This window comes from Podarcis bocagei (genome assembly GCF_964188305.1).
Source record: "Podarcis bocagei genome assembly, chromosome: 13".
Classification (NCBI taxonomy): domain Eukaryota; kingdom Metazoa; phylum Chordata; class Lepidosauria; order Squamata; family Lacertidae; genus Podarcis; species Podarcis bocagei.
The window spans coordinates 18,831,079-18,851,286 of NC_138138.1; the positions used below are offsets into that span (position 1 = coordinate 18,831,079).

At 45.6% G+C, this 20,208-nt stretch overlaps 1 protein-coding gene across 2 annotated transcripts; it reads right to left on the reverse strand.

The window, feature by feature from the left end:
• Positions 1 to 910: 910 nt before the first annotated feature.
• On the reverse strand, positions 911 to 17,133 carry SNRNP70 (small nuclear ribonucleoprotein U1 subunit 70). Of its 2 annotated transcripts, none has more exons than XM_081166606.1 (10): positions 16,996 to 17,133; positions 15,586 to 15,742; positions 15,385 to 15,447; positions 15,093 to 15,147; positions 14,830 to 14,894; positions 13,542 to 13,604; positions 11,791 to 11,872; positions 4,417 to 4,518; positions 3,248 to 3,335; positions 911 to 1,826 (listed from the first exon to the last, which is right to left on the reverse strand). In XM_081166606.1, exons 2-10 carry the CDS (start codon positions 15,730 to 15,732, stop codon positions 1,172 to 1,174), a joined length of 1,320 nt encoding a protein of 439 aa, XP_081022732.1. In that variant the 5' UTR covers positions 15,733 to 15,742; positions 16,996 to 17,133; the 3' UTR covers positions 911 to 1,171. The 2 variants fall into 2 exon arrangements, with proteins under 2 accessions (XP_081022732.1, XP_081022731.1); XM_081166605.1 differs by having other exon boundaries at positions 911 to 1,862.
• Positions 17,134 to 20,208: the final 3,075 nt, after the last annotated feature.

Here is a 20,208-nt window from a genome sequence, read left to right on the forward strand (position 1 = left end):
TTTGTTCTGGAGGTCTGTTCTTAACCTGAGGTACCACTTTAGCTAATGGGGCCTCCTGCTGCTGCTGTGCCGCTGCCGCACGATTTCTGTTCTCATGCTGAAGCAAAGTTCTTAACCCAAGGTACTATTTCTGGGTTAGCGGAGTCTGTAACCTGAAGTGTCTGTAACCCGAGGTACCACTGTACTGGCAAAGATCTTGAAAGACAAGAGGGCTGGCTAAAACATGCCCAGTGAGTTGCAGGTGTAAATCTTGTCCCACCCTTGCCTATCACTTAGAATAAATTATTAAAAATAATTTTAAAATGCATACTTCTGAACATACAAATTGTGACAGTCAACTTTTCTTAGTGTAAAATCTGGATTACTTGGACACAGAACTAGTTTCTTTCAGTAGAAAATATACAGCCTTGACAACACTGGACCTAGACTTTCTTCCTATTGCTGGGCTCCAAATTAAATTCTCCCAATCCTTGGCTATTATCCACGACAAAACCTAAACTTCATAGAGCACCTTCCTCACAGATGCCATCATTAGGCAAAGTCTAAATAAACTTAAGCTTAATTTCAGTACAGGGATGAACTCTGCTTGCCTTTATCACCAGTCCCTTTTGAAATACTGCCTCCTAACCAATTTTTAGCATTTGCTCACTATCTTTCTGTTATACCCCTCCTATAACTGAATTCACAGAATGAAGTTCTCACTGTCTCTCGGTTCATTTCAAACTTCTGCTGCTTCTCCCCTACTTTTCACTGCAAGCAAAAAGCTGAATCATAACTCCATTACCAGTAAAGGTTCCAGCAACAGTAATGCGTTTGACATATAACCAAGACCTTCTTTGTAGATCTCTGAGCCGCCGACAACCTGGAATCCAGCAGAGCCTCTCTTTAAACATGTCAGTTCCAGACACACTTCACACGGAGAAGAAAACATTAACACCACTTTATTCTTGTTTAAAGAAAAATATCCAAATACACAAGGGATCCGTGGAAGGTTACATGTTAAGAAGAAATGGGGTAGGACAGGCAGAACTGAAACAGACTTACCCTTCTAAACAAAACCAGTTAAAATCAATTACATCAACTGGCTGATGGGGCCTCATTGGTTAGGCAGCCTGGGAGACAAAAGCCTCACCTGACTGGACCACACGGGGCACGGAAGCGTCTCCATTCATCACTCCATTGGGGGCTCCATCATATATCCATTCTCAGTGGACAAATAACCATCAGCTGACTGCATGGATTCTTGGTCCAGGAACATATCCTGGCTGGTTTCTTCCAAGGCCTCTCCCATGCCATTGTCCTGCCCCCTCTCTTCCCGTTTCTCCCCTCCCCGCTCCCCCCGCTCCCGCTTGTGCTCCCTGTCCCGGTCCCTGTCTCTGTCCCTATCACGACGACGCTCTCTGTCACGATCCCTGTCTCTGTCTTTGTCGCGATGGCTGCGCCGCCGATCCCTCTCTCTATCCCTGTCCCTGTCCCTCTCTCTGTCCCTGCCCTTCTCTTCCCCCACTTCGGGCTTCACCTCCAGCCCATCTACGCCCATCTCGCCAAGGGTGGCCTCATCAGGCGGGGCCTCAGCCACTTCTGGCAGCTCTTCCTTCTTGTCTCTATCCCGCTCCCGGTCCCGCTTTCGATCCCTGGAACGGCTGCGGCGCTTGCGCTCCCGGTCCTTATCCTTGCTGCGCTCCCGGCTGCGCTTCCGCTCATCTTTCTCTCGGCTCCGCGTCCGCCGCCGGCGCTCCCGGGATCGGCTGCGACGGCGTTCCCGCTCTTTGTCTCGGTCTCGGCTGCGGTCTCGGCGATCACGCTCCCGTTCGCGGTCTCGATCCCTGTGAGCCGGGGTGGTGGCGAGGGGACAGAATGTACTTTCTCAGATGTCAAATAATTGACTTTAACTACTACTTTGGCACTATACAACACAAGAGGAAACCCATGAATGAACATGCCATCTATACAAGGACACATCTGCACTACAAACTAGTTTAACTGTCATGTCTTCCATGGTCCAGCATTATACAAAAGCAACACACAATAAAAGGTTTGCAATCCAAACTACCTTAATCACAGAATCTGGTTTCATACCCTTATCTTTACAATCGGGGGTGGGGGGGGGCGGTTTGAAACAAATTATACAAATATTCAATCTGTCCCATTTTGTGTGTATTTAATTTTTAAGAGATACAAGAGGAGGGTCTGGCTGCAATTGAGAAATGTTCTAATTTTAAATGCTAGGATATTTGCTTTTGACTATAAGCCTGTAAGCCTTCTGTACATTTAGCACACATTTGGAGCTAAGTAATACTTTGAATGGGAGCTGCCACCAATCATTCTCTTGTATTAGAAATGAAATTCCTACAACAGTACAGTGGTGCCTCGCAAGACGAACGCCTCGCAAAACGAAAAACTCGCAAGACGAAAGAGTTTTCCGTTTTTGAGTCGTTCCGCAAGACGAATTTCCCTATGGGCTTGCTTCGCAAGAAGAAAGCCCATAGGGAAATCTCCGGGGACCTCTTTTAAAATGCTGGCGGTCGGGAGCAAAGACTTTCGCCCACCGCTGACCTTCAGAAGAGGTCCTGGACCTCTTCTGAAGGCCGGCGGGGGCAAAAGTCTTTGCTCCCCCCCGCCTGCCTTCCCAGGACAGCGGAGACTTCTCCGCTGTACCGGGCGATCTTAAAATGCTGGCGGGCGGCAGCAACGCTGCCAGCATTTTAAGAGCGGGCCAGCATTTTAAGAGCCCCCGCTGTCCCAGGGCGATTTTAAAATCGCCCCGGGACAGCGGAGGCTTCGCTGCCGCCCGCCAGCATTTTAAAATCGCCCCGGGACAGCGGGGGCTCTTAAAATGCTGGCAGTCGGCAGCAAAGCGCTCCTGTCCCCGGAGCTTGCGGGGCGGGAGGTGGGGAGAAGGGCTTTTCTTCCCACTGCCAGCCTTCAGAACAGCCTTCTGAAGGCTGGCGGTGGGCAGAAAAGCCCTTGTCCCCCCCCCCCAGCCTTCAGAAGAGGTCGGGGGACAGACTGTCCCCGGACCTGGTCTGAAGGCGGTTTCCATAGGAACGCATTGATTGATTTTCAATGCATTCCTATGGGAAACCGTGCTTCGCAAGACGAAAAACTCGCAAGAAGAAAAAACTTGCGGAACGAATTAATTTCGTCTTGCGAGGCACCACTGTATAACTTTCTGAGGAGAGAGGGAGAATGGCAGTGATACTTTATGCATTCATGAATGTTGGATACTTTATGCAGCTCAACTCACCTTTCATCATATCGGGAGGTGTCATCCCGGCCTGAATGTCTGATGTTGACGTCAGCACCTCCTCGCCGGGTGCCACCGAGACCACCACCTGCAAAGGAGGGGAAAGAAGAGTTTGGATTTGATATCTGCTTTATCACTACTCAAAGGAGTCTCAAAGCGGCTAACATTCTCCCTTCCCTTCCTCCCCCACAACAAACACTCTGAGAGATGACTGGGGCTGAGAGACTTCAGAGAAGTGTGACTGGCCCAAGGTTACCCACAGCTGCATGTGGAGAAGCAGAGACGCGAACCCGGTTCACCAGATTACGAGTCTACTGCTCTTAACCACTACACCACATTGACAATCTTGGGTCTTTCCAGGCTTGTTCACAATTAGAAGGCCAGGGCTGGAAGAAACTATCGTCCTTCAGACTTGTATGCCCAGTGTGCGCTGTTCTAGTTCTAGTATATCTTGCTTAAATTGAACTCATCTGAAACCAGAGAGAGAGAGGGGAAAAGGATCTCTCCTGGTTTCTGAGCCACATATGCAGTGAGAACAATTTCTCCTGCCTCGAAAAAAAACGTACAGAAAGCAGACCTTGCCAAATGGAGGGATCAGAAGGAAGGATGAAAGCACCTTGGAACGGTTCATGTTCATCTTTCCAGAATCTGACTAAGAATCAACAAGTACCTCTGGCCCAACACAACAACCTTCACAGAAAACATCAACAGATGCTTATCTAGCATTATCTTGAAAACTTCTCAACCACAGGGGATTTCTCTACCTTTCCAAAGCATTTCTCCATTGGCAAACAGCTCCCACATGTAAGCAGGTTTTCAAAGAAACGTTTAACTCGAGTCTACTTTCCTCTAGTTAAGACCTACCCATTCTTGGCCCACCCTCAGAAAACATAGGGAATAGCCACTTTAAGTACACAACTCCCTATGTTTCATTTTCCTTCTTTCTGGGCTGGACATATTTAGCTCCCTCAGTTTGTCTTCTAGATTGCTTGATCTCTACTTACTCAATGTCAACATCCTTGGCGGCCAGAATGCAGCAGTCCAGCAGCGCTGATGTCGGCCCCTCACACACACCCCGCCAAGACTTCTTGGGGCTTGCAACTATCGGGGACAAGGGTGGGGCAGAAAAACTGGCAGCAAGCATGGTATAGCTCTCTGCACACACTTACCAAGCCTGCGTGGGCGCCATCCCTTCACCGTGCGGCCTCTCTCTACGTCCACCAGCACCCGCCTGCCATCTATTTTTTTCCCATCGGCGTGCTTGTATGCCGCTGCAACAGATTAGGAGGGGTATCCAGGGGGGGAGGGGAGGGCAAAGGGAACTGCCATTAACCCCGCTGCACATCAACAAGCCCACCCGCCCCCAAAGACATATACCACACACAAAGGAATCTGAAGGAGGCTCCCATTGGCCCCGCTGCCCCGGGCGAGGGATTGCTCCACATCTGCTTGGGAAGCGTTGCCTCAGAGCTCGTCCTGAACACCAAAGCTTGCCTTGATTAAAGTAGCTGGGCAAAATCCACACCATTGTGGGAGTGGGTGGGTGGGTGGGTGGGTGGGTCAGGGACACAACTGGAAGGAAACTTTATGGGCTGCCTGACCACAGCTGCCCCAGAGTTGTGGAGCAATCCCCAGCACCACCTCATAATGCAGCCCCCCTGGCCTCTGCTGCAAAAAGAAGGAAGGTTATTTGAGCAGTCAAGACTCACGCTACATACATCACTTGCCCAGAAGGAAAAAGGCTGGGTACAGACAAGCAAGCCCCCCACCCCAGCCCTCCCAGCAAACCTCAGAGTGGGCCGGGCTCTGCTGTTTATTTGTACCCCCAGCCAGCCAGTCCCAAGATTGGCCATGCCCCCAAACCCAACCCCAAAGCAAGAGTTCCTGCCATCAAAATAAATAAATAAATAAATAAATAAAAATGGGGGGGGGGGGACCAAACAGGTGAAGGGTAGGGGGGGAAAGAGGTATATAGAAATGCTTTCTAGGTTACAGGGGAGTGAAAGGTCTGGCGGGGAAGGAAGAGGGTAGTATACACAAGGAAAAACACTCAGGGAACTGGCTGGCACCCTCGCTCAACGCTCCCAGCCCACTTTAACCCGCTATCCCCCCCCCGCCCTCACCCACGCCGCTTTCAAACCCACTGCAAATCTCTAGGACGACTTTAAGGGGAGAGGAAATGTTCTCAAGCCACTTGCTAAAGGAAGGGTGGGCGAGCACAGCTAACAAGTAAAAAGGAAATAAAAGCATTTACCTGGAGAAACTACTTACAAAACCATTGCAACTTTTAACTCCTCAAACTCACTGCATCGGGCTGCTAGCGCTGGGGCCCGAGGCGCAGCTCCCCCCTGCCCGGGAGCCCCCGGCTGGGGCGGTATTTTGGGTTTTGCATTTTAGCTGCTGAGCCGACCTTCCCTGCCTTACCTGTCTCAGCAGCGGAAGTCGGACACTCAGATCCCACCCCACCCTTGCCAGCCCCTCCCCAGTCCCCCCAGCATCACCCCACTCCCCAAAACTACATAAAACTCTAAAGAGCTTGAAGATAGTTTATGCCTTAAGGGGTCCTTGCAAGCTTTGTGGCTCCCACGCGCCACCACTCCTCAAATACAGTGGTGCCTCGCAAGACGAAAAGAATCCTTTCTGTGATTCTCTTCGTCGAGCGGTTTTTTTGTCTTGCGAAGCAAGCCCATTGACGGATTAGCGGATTAGCACTATTAGCGGCTTATCGGATCAGCTGATAAGCAGCTTAGCGGCTTAGAAAAGGGGGGGGGAGGAAATAAACCCCGCAGGAACTCGCAAGACATTTTCGTCTTGCGAAGCAAGCCCATAGGAGATTCGTTTTACGAAGCACCTCCAAAACGGAAAACTCTTTCGTCTAGCGAGTTTTCCGTCTTGCGAGGCATTCGTCTTGCGGGGCACCACTGTATACTAAAGGCACCTATATGTGGTCAAGAATGCAGGTGTGGGCAGTAGGTCCCATGGTCAGTGAAGCAGCGCTAGACACTACCAGAGGACTTCAATCCACAAATTTCTGAAGTATTCCCTTTTAAAAACATGCCCATCACCAAATTCAGAGAGCCAAATGTTGCTATTGTTTATTATCAGTTATCAAAGTGCTGGGTGTCTTTTACAAAAAAAATAGAGCAAGATAGTTGAATGTATGTCTTTTTGGGGACAGTTTCAGGAATGAAATTTTACTTTTATTGAGCATGCACAGTTCAAAAGAGATGGGGAATGTGTGTACAGTTATTTTTAGATAAAAATGCAGGGGCTGTATTTCGTTGGAAAGCACAACAAATTAACTATAATGGTTTAAAGCTAACCATGTGCATAAACTGTGCATTAGAGAAAAAATAAACACATTATCCTTAAGTATGCACATAAAAAAGATAAGAGATAATCTCTCTCTTCGATGTGGGTACATAGGATTTTCCCCTTCCTCACTCATGCATATATGCTCAAGGAGGATGTTCTCATATACGTAACTGGGGGGGAAAGGGTTGAAATTCCCTTCTTATAGAAACAAACGGCAAAAATCTTCTGATGTACATACATTTAATGGGAAAATATTACTTCAGAAAAAAAGACTTGGAAGCTCTCCATTTCAAGCAGAAGGTTCCATGAAATAAAGAAAAAAGTACTGGCTCTAACTTATTACTGCACAAAACATTTTCACCTGTTCTGATTTCACCTGTTCTAAATCCTGATGCAACAGTACACAGCAGAAAAGCTGATTTTTTTAAAAGTCCAAAAATGAGTTTCTTTGAAGGAGGATGTATTTTCCAACGGTCTGCCATCCCCCTAACCTTCATTTTAAAAAAAACAGAACAAAAAGTGGAGATTGTTCAGCTACTAGAGAAAGCTGTGGAAGGTGGAGCTTGACAAGATCTTCATCGTCAAGTCAGGCTTTGTCCAATGACCAATGGCAAAGATGTCATCCTGGGCCTCGAAGCCCTGAGAATCAGAAGCCAGTCACAGTTTGGATCTTGGGGCACGATGACAGACCGCCACCCCCTACAAATTGAGTCTCCAAGTTAGCCTCATGGCTCATTTCCAAAATGGGCAGCCAGTGGACCAAAGTCAGCAAGGAGCAGCGTCCCTGCCCCCCATATTCACCACCATTTTATTGAAGATGGGAGACGAAGCTGGGCCTTTTCTCCAGTGAAGAAGTCAGTCCATGGTTGGGCGAGTCCCAGATTGCTTACCTGAAACCACCCTCTGCATTGCATCTTACCTTCCTGGGACATTTTATAATTAAGCACAATGGCCCTAGCATAAAAATCCCCAAGCTTTTCTCAGGGCATTCAAGGGCTTTGAGCAGCAGCAGCTGACATGTTGGGGAAGCTCACCTAGAACAGCTCTGTTGTCACATTAGTTAGGCCTGAAAAGTTACTATTCAAGCCCTTTCTGGTATCCCATCAATGACCAAGCCCTGGGTTTTCAAAGCTTTTCAATGCCAAGTTAGACCTTCAAACTTTTCTCTCTAGGAGAGGCCAATTCACACGTTACTCTGGATAAATTGGTGAATTCATTTTTTCACACAGAAATTTCACCACAAAGAGATTCCTAATAATTCTTCATGCTTTCATGTGCTTGCACAATTAATAAGAGGCAAGGACACGCAGGGTGTGCATTTCCATTCACTGTACCTCTCTCATCCTTTTTATAAGGGCACACCTTTATGAGAACAAATCAACAGAGAAGAATGTATAAGGAATCCCTCCATCTTGTGAAAAGATTGCTATGTAAAAGACGAGTATGAGACTCTTTGTAAGTAGCACTTACTTATCAGAATTTGGCAAAGTAACACTCTGCTCTGGATTGCTGGAGACACATAATCGCAATGCTGGGGAGGGAGCTTTCAGAATTTACCAAATCCCTCAAGGAGCCAACAGTGAACACCTGTTAATCAGCACACTAAGCAGTTTATAGCTCCAATACTAAACTCATAGGCACTCTTGATTTTCCCTGTTCTTTAATAGATCCAAGGGCAGCACTTACCGCTTTCCCCCTAGGATTCAGAGGTCAGCAGTTAAGTTTCAAGGGCAAAGGTGGGTTTTTCTTTGTTTAATTAACTTTCCAACCTTGTCAGCAGTGCCCCAAAGCAAAGCAGAGGTGGACAGTACGTGCACATTGGCCTTTATGGTTTGCTATTTAGCGATATACTGCTGCCTCTGACATTCTAGATCTTGCCTTGCAGACGATGGCAAGCTGAAGGGCCCCATCTAAATCCTTATTAAGTTTTAATACTCCAAAGCTTAAAGGCCTCTGACGGAACACATCCAACGTAAATACTGGGAGGCAACAGGATGGTCCTTTTCAGGTTTAAGTCCTGAATTTTACCAAGCCTCCCCCCCCCACCTTGGCATTCCTAGCTATAGCCTGCATTAGGCAGGGTTGAGGGCTCCAAATACTACACAATTGAAAGATCTAAGCTAAAGGAGCCAGACAGAAAAGAAGATAACAAGAAAGAACAGCAAGGTATGTGTGATGTCTCTGAACTGCCTTCTCTAGCGATAATTAGGAACCCAGCAACAGTGGTATAGTTGCCTGCTTGCATGTTAAAACCCACATTGGGGGATCAACGATTTAGAACCTCTGTTGAGACAGACATCCCAACCGTGTCCCACTTGCAGGTCCCATTACGGCCTTGGCAAGCCCTGCAAGGGTAGCCAGAGGAATTACTCTACATAGCTTTGTGCTCCCACTCTTGCTAACTACCCAACCACCCATCAGCTTCCTAACTAAAAGCAGAGCTCAAATATCCTCAGTCCTGGTTCCTATCAATCAAAGAGCACAGGCATAAAAATGCACTCCCTCCTAAGAAACACACATCAGCCTACTCAGGGATTATGTACATTAACAGGAGCATCAAAAGATATTTGCCTCCAAGTTTGGCCAGGGGCAAGTTGCAGTGGCTCATGGTAAAATATTGTTAGTCAATGCAATTTCTGTACCTAGAGATAAAGCACCAAAGCCAAAAGATTTAAAATGTAACTTGTGTAAGGCCCCGTGCGTCTCAATCTGATTCAAGTGACCCAATAACTGGGCAGAATCCTCCATGCCACAAATGTACAATCTGTTAAAACTCTTAAATTCAAGAACTGACTCAAGTGGTAGTTGATAGAGATGTTTGCTCTCCCCTAATACAGCTGTGCAAATAATTGTTCAGAGGATGGCTTCCCATTCATTCCTAAGCTTACCAATACCACTCTCACTGCTACCAGTCACTCCACTGCCCAGGCACCTAGTCCGGGTGTCTGTCCAAGTAAAGTGAGAAAACAGCCATGTACACATGCTTTATGATGCTATCTTGTTTTCAAGATAGAATAATGGAGCTTATATGTGAATGGCTCCATCCCTCTGGCACTGGATGTGCTTCTTTGGGCAATTGTCACTGGCCACAAACATCAGGCAAGTGCTAAATTACAAAGCTACCGTAATATTCTGCAACTTGCTTTTATATAAGCTAGAATGTTTAATGATGTAGTCTAGGGTTTTCCCACCTTTCCAAAGAGGACTAACAGAGCCCAGTCCTTTCCAAAGAGCACTAACACAATCTAACCCAGGTCTGTCAGGATATTTGGGAGCCCCGTATTAGCATCAGATTTTACCATCACTTGTGTCTACACTATTAATGTAAGCAGTGATTGAAGGTGGAAAGATTAACATTCTCATGAAGATTTCAGAAAGTGACCTCAAATACTGTGATGCTTTCTTATGTGTGTTAATGATTGAGAGGAAGCATTTTGGTCTAGCCAGTCTGAAAAGGACTGAGGAGAGCCCCTACCTACTTGGGGCAAACATAATAAAATGATATTTTTGAAATAACTCTCACTCGCCAACTGTTTCTTTCCAAAGAGGACTAACAGAGCCCAGTCCTTTCCAAAGAGCACTAACACAATCTAACCCAGGTCTGTCAGGATATTTGGGAGCCCCGTATTAGCATCAGATTTTACCATCACTTGTGTCTACACTATTAATGTAAGCAGTGATTGAAGGTGGAAAGATTAACATTCTCATGAAGATTTCAGAAAGTGACCTCAAATACTGTGATGCTTTCTTATGTGTGTTAATGATTGAGAGGAAGCATTTTGGTCTAGCCAGTCTGAAAAGGACTGAGGAGAGCCCCTACCTACTTGGGGCAAACATAATAAAATGATATTTTTGAAATAACTCTCACTCGCCAACTGTTTCTGCCTGCGTTGTTTAATGATTGCCAATCCAGCCTCACAGAGCGTACTGCAGAGCGTAAAACAGCACATGTGTGTCTTGGAGAGGGAGGGTTCACTCAGGATATTTGAGCCCTACTGGAGGGCTGACCTATTATTATTCTTCCCTCCCTCCCCATTATATTTATGCTGCAAAATGTTAAGGCCAACAACCAAGCATAAGGAACCCATTTCTCCTTCTCCTTCCACACAGCAAGAGAACAGCGCAGAAGCCAGAAGAGAAACATATTCCTCTTCCTTCCTTCCCTCCACCCCACCTCCACACTAAGTCATGTCACCTAGCATCTGCCTTTGACCTGGCTTGTGTATAGAAGTGTGTTGGGTACTGCGGTTTCTTACCAATTATACAAACCCTTATACCAACCATACAATGAGATGTTGTAAAGGGGAAGCATAAGGATCAGCTGCAAGCCAGCAGTGGCAATAGCCATCAGAAAGGTGGCTGCAGTGACAATAAGAACACAGAATTAATACACCCCGCTCACAACACGCCTCTCAACAACAGCATCTTTTCAAAACACAGCTACAGGTCAAAGTTACACTTGCTTTAGAAGAACTACTTCTTCACAGCATTCATTCTCCCTCTTTAAAAAAAATTAACAGAAAGGAGATGGGCAACAGTTCAGTGTGTGGGGGCAGCCTTTATGACCCTGCTGGGTTCTGCAATGCAAGCAGGAACTCCAGCCTGCCCAAAAAGATGCTGGCATGACTAGTTGCCCACCCTTGGTCTACAGGGTTCCCCCCAACACAAGGGAATCTTGAGGGGTAAAGATGAGAGCTGTTGAACTGTTGCCTGTTACTTTAGCATACACACGCACACACACACATTGCATTTGCAGCACCCCAGCTACGTTAATTTCTTTTTTCAGAACTAGACAAAGAGATGGAAGTGATGCTCTCGAAAGAGAGCAAGCCTACCTAGAGTAAAACTGAGATTCCCAAGTCCAAACCCTACATGAATGACTGAATGACAAAATATATAGGGAGAAGAGGGTAAAACTTCCTCCCTTCTGGATTCTACTGTTGATGTGATTGGAAGGATTCTCTCCCCCACCTCCCCCCCACTTTCTATTATTGGTATGACTGGAAGGGTCCTCACTCGGAAACCCAACAGGGCCAGATTAACGGAACTTGGGTGCTTGCCAAACCAAGCCAGGCTCCCCCACTCTGTACTTACCTGTTGGGGGGAGCCCAAGCCCTCAAATAACTCAAGGGCTTTGAAAAAACATGCTTTTGTAATAGAAAAACTAATTTATAAAAAGACAAAAACACACAAATCATAAAAACATCCCAGAAAACTATTGTACTTACAGTGCATGTCACGTTCATGTTCGTATTCAATGAAGGCGTAGCCACGTGGCTTGCCGGAGTGCTTATTGTACACCATGTAGATCTGGAATGGAATTGAAGTGGCAGCAAGGGTTAACTGGTTAAATGTATAGCCCTAATACCTTCTTAGGACCCAAATGAAGCCCATCTCCTTATAAAACCCCATCACTTGAGACCACAAAGAGGAAAATGATCAGTACACATTCAACTCTCGGCTTCTTGGCTGACCATGCCTGCTATGGTGTAATTAGAGGGGCATTTCTGCAAAAAAAGATACCTAAGTGTCAGGGCTGCCTCAGGTCTCAGCTCACAAAAGACCCACGCCAAGTTCTTCTTATATACAAGGATGTTTATTGCAGTTCATTATTGGTTCCACAACCGAGGCGTGCAGCCCCCACGTCTGTTAGCCTTAGACCGTTGAAGTCCCCTCTGAATCAGTCCCTCCCCTGCACCAGTTTAAGAGGCTTACGCTGCTCCACCTCTTCCTCTCCTTCCTTTTCCGCAGGGTCTTTCTGCCCGCTGGGGTTCCGCCCCTCCTGGATTCCCCTGACGCGGAATCCCCAGACTGCTCTTCCCCCCTCCTGCGGGCTTTGGGACCTGGCTCCTCCTCCGGGCTCCCTGTTCTTCCGCGCGCCTCCACATTTGAACTTGGCGCGCGCGCCCAACCTCTAACCTTCCTTTTGACAGTTATACTACTCCCTTCACTGCCCTCCTCCCCTTCCGGGAGGATGGCTTGCTCTGACCCCTCCTCCTTCTCTGCTGCCGGAGCTGTTTCCCCTGACACACTGGAACCTCCCCCCCCTTCGCTGCGCTCTGGTGGGGAAGCTGGCCCTGATTCCCAGCTGCCACTTTGGGGTCCCCTGCTAGACCCCCGCTCCTGACAATTTCCCCCTGGGACTCCCCTTGCCTTGACCACCGGCGCCCCCTTCTGGGAATCCTCTGATTCGCTTGAGAGAGTCATAGAATCCCTTGCGTCATTGCCATCCTCTTCCTCGCTGTCCTGGGATTCATCTCCATCGCTCTCCATTTCCTGCCTTCCCTGTGCCTCCGTCCCTGTACCCCTGACACTAAGTGATACAGGAAGCTCCAGATTCCAAAGCCCACATTACATTTTGTGTGAACGAAGCCTAGAAATTCCCACTGTGCCCTCTATATAGAGTAGCTGTGAGAGCACTAGAGAAATGAGGAAATGATAGCAGGGAACAAGTTCTGTCTTCCATGTATAAGTGCTTAAAAAAAAAAAGAACAATGCTCCAATGAGTTCAGAGATAGAAACAGCTTTTTCCCAGGGGTCACTTGCACCTCTCTCCACCCCAGCATTGTGAATGTCTTTGATAAAATGATGTGAGAGACAGGAGGCACTGGAAAGATAGCAATGTTAAAATCAAGTTGGTTTATCCTAAACCGCAGAACTAGAGATATGTTCCAAATATATGAAGTGCTTCTGATAAATCAGAAGCATTTGAATGCAAAACAATTATCTTTGAAATGAAGTAAAACGATGTGGGAAGAAAACAAAGATTAAAAGTTGCTCTTTTAGAAAGAGGTAAACGGGGATTAAAACAATGAAATTAGGGCAGAAACCACTCCACCCACCCACCACAAAATACTGGTCTACACAATTCATCACTGGGAAATATGGTGATAATTATGTTCAATAAATTATTATCTAACAGCTATTGAATTTTATTGATTGATTGCCAAACAGATTCAAAAATAACCTTTCTACTTACTCTTTTGATAGGGCCATAAACTTCAAACTCCCGCCTCAGCTTGGATTCTGTTGTGTCATAGTTCTGCAAGGAAAATGGGAAGTCAAATAAGGAGAAGGCATAGAGATTATAACTGGTAGTTGTTTTTGTTTGCTTTGCAGATATGACTTAAAGGACATAAACAAACTGACAGAAGCAATTAAAGATTCACAGAAGAGAACCCATTTCTCCCCTCAAAGAGCAATATTTGATGCAGACCGCATGCTACACAATACAGTATGCACAAATTCTGAAATACCCTGGGAACCCTTCTGTTATTTTCTCATTTATGTGTATGAAATAAAACTTTACCAATCTGTATAGATTTTCAGCCAGACTATTTGAATTCCAAATATTCATTGTAGCTCCAGATTCTTCCACAATTTTTTTGCAATCACTGCCCTCACCAAATAACCAATTAAGGCCCTAATTTTCAGACCAGCATTATTATTATTTAAAAACAAATGTAATATTTATTTCTGGGGATTTCATAATTTGTTGGCTTAGTTGCTTTGAAAATTTCCTCAAATATCTCATCCCTTATGACATGTCCACCACATGTGTTTGAAATACCGTTTGTCTAAAAACCTCTACAACATAATGCTTATGCATTGTTGTGAAGTAAGAAATTCCTAAGGGAGTTAATTATCATTTTTGTGTTGTTCCAGTCCTGTTTCCCAGACTTTTCTTAACTCTTCAGGTGACTGCATGTCCATTGTATTAAGAGCTAATGCAAACTGGAAACTAGCCCTTTACATCTTTGTCACTTACTTCTAAAATTATCTTCTCATACTGACCCAGGTCTCTGGTTGCTTGTCCCATAATGTGGGGCAATCTGAAAATGATCCTACTTGCTACTATGAAAGCCACACAATGTTGGGATGGTGTAGTTAATGCTTCCACTGCTCCCTAGAGCCACATTCCCATGTAAAATTCCAATAGTTTATGAAGCTTAGCCCGTTTCTGTCATTCAGAAATGGCCTGTTTCTCCCAAGAAAATCAGAATGACCTTGTATGGGAATGAATGGGGAGATCCCTGGCACGAGGGGTTCTTTGTGCTCTTTCCGTACTTTTAACACCACCTTAAAAGCTGTGCCATAATTTTTAACCCTGGTTTTTATAAGCTTATTTACATAGGAAAGTACTGTTGGCAATGGTGGAAATTGCTAAAGCAGCTGTTTGTTTCCATCTGTAATCTAATCTCTTACTGGTAAGGACACTAGCAATTTATTTTAAACAAAGTATTGGCAGAAGGAAGAAGGTAACTTACAACTCTGGCCACAAAGAGAGTCTTGAAGGCATCTCCTTGAGCATTGGGATCATTGTGAGGGTCCCCTGATTGGAAGAAGAATAAGGTAACGGATAAGAAATGAAGGAAAAGGGGGGGTTTGTTTGTTCTTTCACACATGTGTACATTAGGCTCATATTAAGAGGAATCAATGAAACATTGAATTCATTCATGGTTAAAGCCCAAAAGTGGTGCGACTTTCACAAAGTTCATTCCTTCCCCCATTGCTCCTCTCCCTGACTTACACATCTTCAGCTCAGTCTCAACCTCTTGTTGCCGGCGCTCAATCTTCTCTCGCCTCTGCAAGGAAAGGTGTCAAGGAGAGAATATTAATGCTTACCTTCCAGTTCAGATTAACTACCTGAAGAAATACATCCCTTTGAAAGGGATAGGGACCCACAAACCTCAGCTTCTAAGGAAGAAAGCTACTAACAAACAGTCAAGGGTGGAACCTGAGGCGTTCCCCCATGCAATCTGGGAATCCTGGATCAGAGCTCCTGTTGCAATAACCCACAAATTACTATGCCCTGTACATACCTTCCGTTCCATTCGTTCCTCACGCGTCTCCGCGCGGGTTGGTGGAGGAGCATCACGTGGGTCCTGTAAGAGAAAGAGCTCATTTTTAATAAAGGACAAAGTGTTGAGAAATACAAGCTGCTCTTGCAACAGTCAAATTCTGCAGGCACTAGCCAATGTTCTAACAAATTACAAATCAGGCCAATTCTTAAAAGCACTTACCTCAAATTCTCGAATGTAGGGGGCAATGCCACTGTAGGGCTGATTATGGTGCTTCTCATGGGGTAGTTTCTCCAGAGGAGGTAGGTAGGGTATAGGATCACGGGGGGCAAATAGCGCCAACAAATTTGGGGGCAGGAATTGTGTCATCTTGGAAAACCTGCCACACATAAGAAAAAGAGCAGACAGTTTGAGAACAGGATAAAGACAGCTGGTGCAGACATTCCCTAAGAAGTTCTTAACATGGCACAAGAACTGTTAGTAATCCACATCCATGCACAAATCAGTTAAAAACAAACCACCACTTCTGAACATCAAAGGTTGGAAGCTGGACTTATAGTACAATCCTATGTCCATTTACTCAGATGTAAATCATACTAAGTTCAACCCAGTATCTCTCAGGCTCCCTCCTCCCTATACTACACCTCTTATCAGTTGGTGCAGCAGCGAGTAGTGTTGCAATACTATACACACGCATCTGGGAGTAAGTAGACCCAGAGAATGCCACTGGTAAGAGACTGCTTCAAAGCAGGAAGTCCTGTTTTGAATCTGCTCCGATCTGAGGCCTGCTCCAGACATGCAGCAAATGGGTGGGTGGGTGGGAAGGGGGTAGAGTGGACTGTACCATTCCACATCGCAAGTGGGCAATTTATTACTGTCCAGTGCTCCTCGGGGCCCCTTCCCCCTGCATACAAAACCACTTGCGAGGAGTGAAAACAAGCAAGCAAGAGAACTTTTATAGACCAAAGCTCTCTCTCTCTCTACAGTGCACAGCTCTTCCATCCCCGTTTTCACAACGCAGGAGAGCATTCAAAGAACGTGAGCGCACACATATGCACACCTGCAGTTTGAAGTGGTACAGTCCGTTCCACCACCTTAGCCCTCCCTGTCCCGTCCCCCCCCCTTCATAATGCATTGGTAGAGGCCTCAGAAAGTGGCCCTATGGAGCGGGTGGGAAATAACCATATGGTGACCTACCTTGCAGGGCTGCAGTAGAAGCAGACACAGCACTTAAGTGCAGTGCTTTGAGAACGATGTGAATACAGTACCACAGTTATTACTATTATTATTATTATTATTATTATTATTATTATTATTATTATCCCAGGAGGCTCCTGGATCCCTCCCCCTCTTCACCCATAATCACAGCCTCCCCTCTTCCTCCTTTTTTGTAATCAACCTTTGCTTCTCTGCCCCCCCTTCATAAAATCGCTGCCCTTTAACATCCCCCCCCCAAAACACCCGTTATTCCCAAGCCCCTCCCCTCTGGCCCAACCGCACACAGACACGCGCGCGACAAATGTGGGGGGGAGGTAGAAAAACACAACAACCCCACTTCTTCCTCTCACGTAGCGGCCCCCCCCACGGTTACTGCCCCCCGCCCCTGGGCTGCGACCACGCTTCCTCACGTACTCGCCGCCTCTCTTTCACTGCGGTGGGCCGTGGGCGCTCTTTCCCTCTGCTGCCTCGGCGCCCGCCGCCGCCGCCGCCTCAGGCTGGGCCTAGTCCGTGCTGCCTCTGCGCATGCTCAGCCTCCAACATCCAACCAACCAACCAGTCCCCCCTCCCTCCTCCAGTCAGCATGTCCAGATCCTTACGCGGACGGATCTTCTTTACCGCCTTTTTAAAAGCTCGGTGATCCCTCCGCGCGAGTTTTTCGGTTGGAAGAAGCTGAGGGGAGCCGCGGGTGGGGGAAGGGCTAGGGAAGTAGTCCTCTTAAGAAGAATAAAATGTTATGTATTAGCTGCGCTGAGGCCAGTTCGAGGGTGGGCGAAGGTTTGGAGTGTATCGCCTCGGGGCTATAGAGGGGAAGCTGCACATTTTGAATGTTTCTCCTCTGAGGAGTTTTAACACCCCACCAAAAACAAAAACCCACTCCAAAGTCCATGTGGCATTTTGCTACCTTGAACCCTTCCTCCTGACGCGACAAAAACCCGCCCGCAGGAAAGCTTTCGTTGCTGGCGCATGTCAACGTGCCTGTGGTAAATCTCACGTGGAAGGGAGTTCCGTCGGTTACTCCTGGCCAGAAGGACGACTAGAAGTCATTTCGCCCAGATTTTCCTGATCATGTTGAATACAGAGGGCAGGAGCAATCTTTCCCTACCCTCAGATTTGGTGCAAGAAGCTGTTTTCCCGTTAGCACCGCATAGCAAAAAGTGTTTACCGGTTAAAGTTAGATTAAGGTGCAGTCTTGGGAAGAAAGCCACACTAAAGGGAGGAGCAGTCTAGTTTCTCACAAAAAAAGAATAGGACCTGTTCATTTTGCCTCATATCTCAGGTTTTACAAAGGATAGAAACCTTTTAAAAAATATATATATAATGGAATCTAGGAGGTAGTATAATGGTTTGAATGCTGGACTTTTCCCACTTTTGAGCCATGAAGCTCACAGGATGACCTTGAGTCTCTCAGCCTAACCTACCTCAGAGGATCGCTGTGAGGATAAAATGGGGAGAGGGAGAACCATGGACACCACCTTTGCGTCTTTACGTCAGCAGTTCTCAGGGACAGGAGTTTCTATCATATTCATGGTGCCAGTGTAAGTAACCTCCTTTGCTGCATTGCAATGCTGCAAAATGAAAATTAAGATTCCATGTTCGTTCGTGCATTGCAGGGGGTTGGACTAGATGACCCCAGGGGTCCCTTCCAACTCTTAAGATTCTATTATTCTATGTCAACAGCACAACATCACCACTCAACAAGCCCACACAAGGCAGCAGCTGCACATATATGCACATAAACACAGACATGAACCCAAGTTAGGGTAAGTGAACAGGACAGATCAAATTTCATTTGGGGAGCAGGATAGTGTGTAGCAGGCAAACCACCAAAGCAATAACATGAAACGGAAACGAGACGCTTCTCCAGCTCACAATCATCATCATCATCATCAATTTTATATTCTCCATCCATATGTTTGGGCTGTCACAGTCATTCTGGGTAGCATCCAACAAAAATACAAATAAAGCTTTTAAAACTTGAACATTAAAAGCTTCCCAAAACAGCTCACCAGAACCTCAATTACTGCACAGCAGCTTGCAGAAAGGAATATATCTGAAGTAAATTGACTGGCAGCAGGTGGCACTGTTAGATAGTGAATGTTTCAGAAATATTCATCAGGAGAAGATCTGCCTGCTTGTGTAAGGTGAAAGAAAGCAGTAATACATAACTTTTCAAGATTTCTTGCCTTTATTGGCATAAGTTAAAACAGTAAAATCATAAAAATCATACAAAGTCATCCAAATACACTGATAATCCAAACACAAACAATATATAAAAGACTAGATAACCGCTACTGAATAAATCAGGCAACTTTAGATTTAGCTTTAAAGATCTTGGCTAAGTACCCCAAAACAATCTTGGTAGTTTTGAGAGTATCATCCCTCAGGAAATATTGGATTACAGACTCTGCAAATCAATATTTTGAGCTGTAAGGGAGTCAGTAGGAGATCTCCAGTGGGTGTTGAGAAGAGGGCAATCCAAAATTATGTGATGTATTGGTGTTTTCTTATTACAGTAACAGAATCTGATCTGGAAGGGGATTTTTTGAAACCTTCCAAACAATACAGATGAGGGGAATGCATTTAGACGAGCTAGCATAAAAGCTCTGCTATACGATGGAGTATCTAAATTATAAAAGTAATTAGGCATTACTCCATGGTGGTGCTGTAATCCTTTTCAAGACTCCAAGGGATATGGTGAACCTGCTTTCCTTGCAATATAGATGTAAATTGAACTTTGAAAACATTTAAGAGTTAAGCCCTTGTCTCTTTTAACAATCCACAGTACAGTGAAAGGTGTGGTCATAAAAGGGCAGAGAAACAGTGTGAAAGTGCCAGCTCCAGATACCATGTTCCCCTTATGGCCTAAAACTGCACAGAGCAAAAGGGCTGAATGTCAAGGCTCACAGCATACTAAGAGCTAGAGTTCTATGTAAATAGGCGTGATTGCAAGGGCACAACACAAAGACAACTGGAGGCCTCATGGATGATGATATTGTGCTCACAACCATTACAAGTTAAGGAAACACAGCAGTCTGTGGTGTAACTTGGATGGGGCAGAACAGACCAGATTCTTTAGGCCAGAGTATGTAAAACATACCCAGAAGCCTTTAATCCTTTTTCTTACTGCAGGGATGGGGAACCTATGGCTCTCCAGATGATGCTTACAAACCACTTGCAAACGTGTTGCTATGAGAAATTCACAATAAAATCCTGATGCTCTTTAATTTTTTTTATTGAATATAAGAAAAACAAACAATAACAGGAACAGACATAAAGACCCCCAAAACCCTCCAGCCGATGGTACAATGGTACATTGTAATTATACAATGCTACATTGTAATAAATTCAAGTTTTCACATCAACTTTTGTTTCTACAGCATAAAGGGTAGAGCACAAAGTCTGAGCAGCAGTCAGTTCATCATTCACAAAGAAAGAAAAGTTATTTTTCCTGAAAGGAGATGTAGTCTGTAATTACAACATCCAAATTTGTAATGCTGCTGCTGATAATTAGTCTGTAAGTCCAGTATTGTTGGTGTATGAAATAAATTGCCAAAATGCTGATGAATTTTGATAAGGGTTTTTTTTAATGCAAAATGTAGAGAACTGAATTTTAGATTGGAAAAA

What these genes read in the sequence shown, in the direction of transcription:
- SNRNP70 (XM_081166605.1), bottom strand. Translation starts at nt 15,732, where the DNA reads ATGACACAATTCCTGCCCCCAAATTTGTTGGCGCTATTTGCCCCCCGT. An exon ending in TGAGACTGAGCTGAAGATGT is followed by an intron (nt 14,895 to 15,092) that starts GTAAGTCAGGGA and finishes TCTTCCAATCAG; the next exon opens with GGGACCCTCACAATGATCCC. An exon ending in TTTATGGCCCTATCAAAAGA is followed by an intron (nt 11,873 to 13,541) that starts GTAAGTAGAAAG and finishes ATTCCATTCCAG; the next exon opens with ATCTACATGGTGTACAATAA.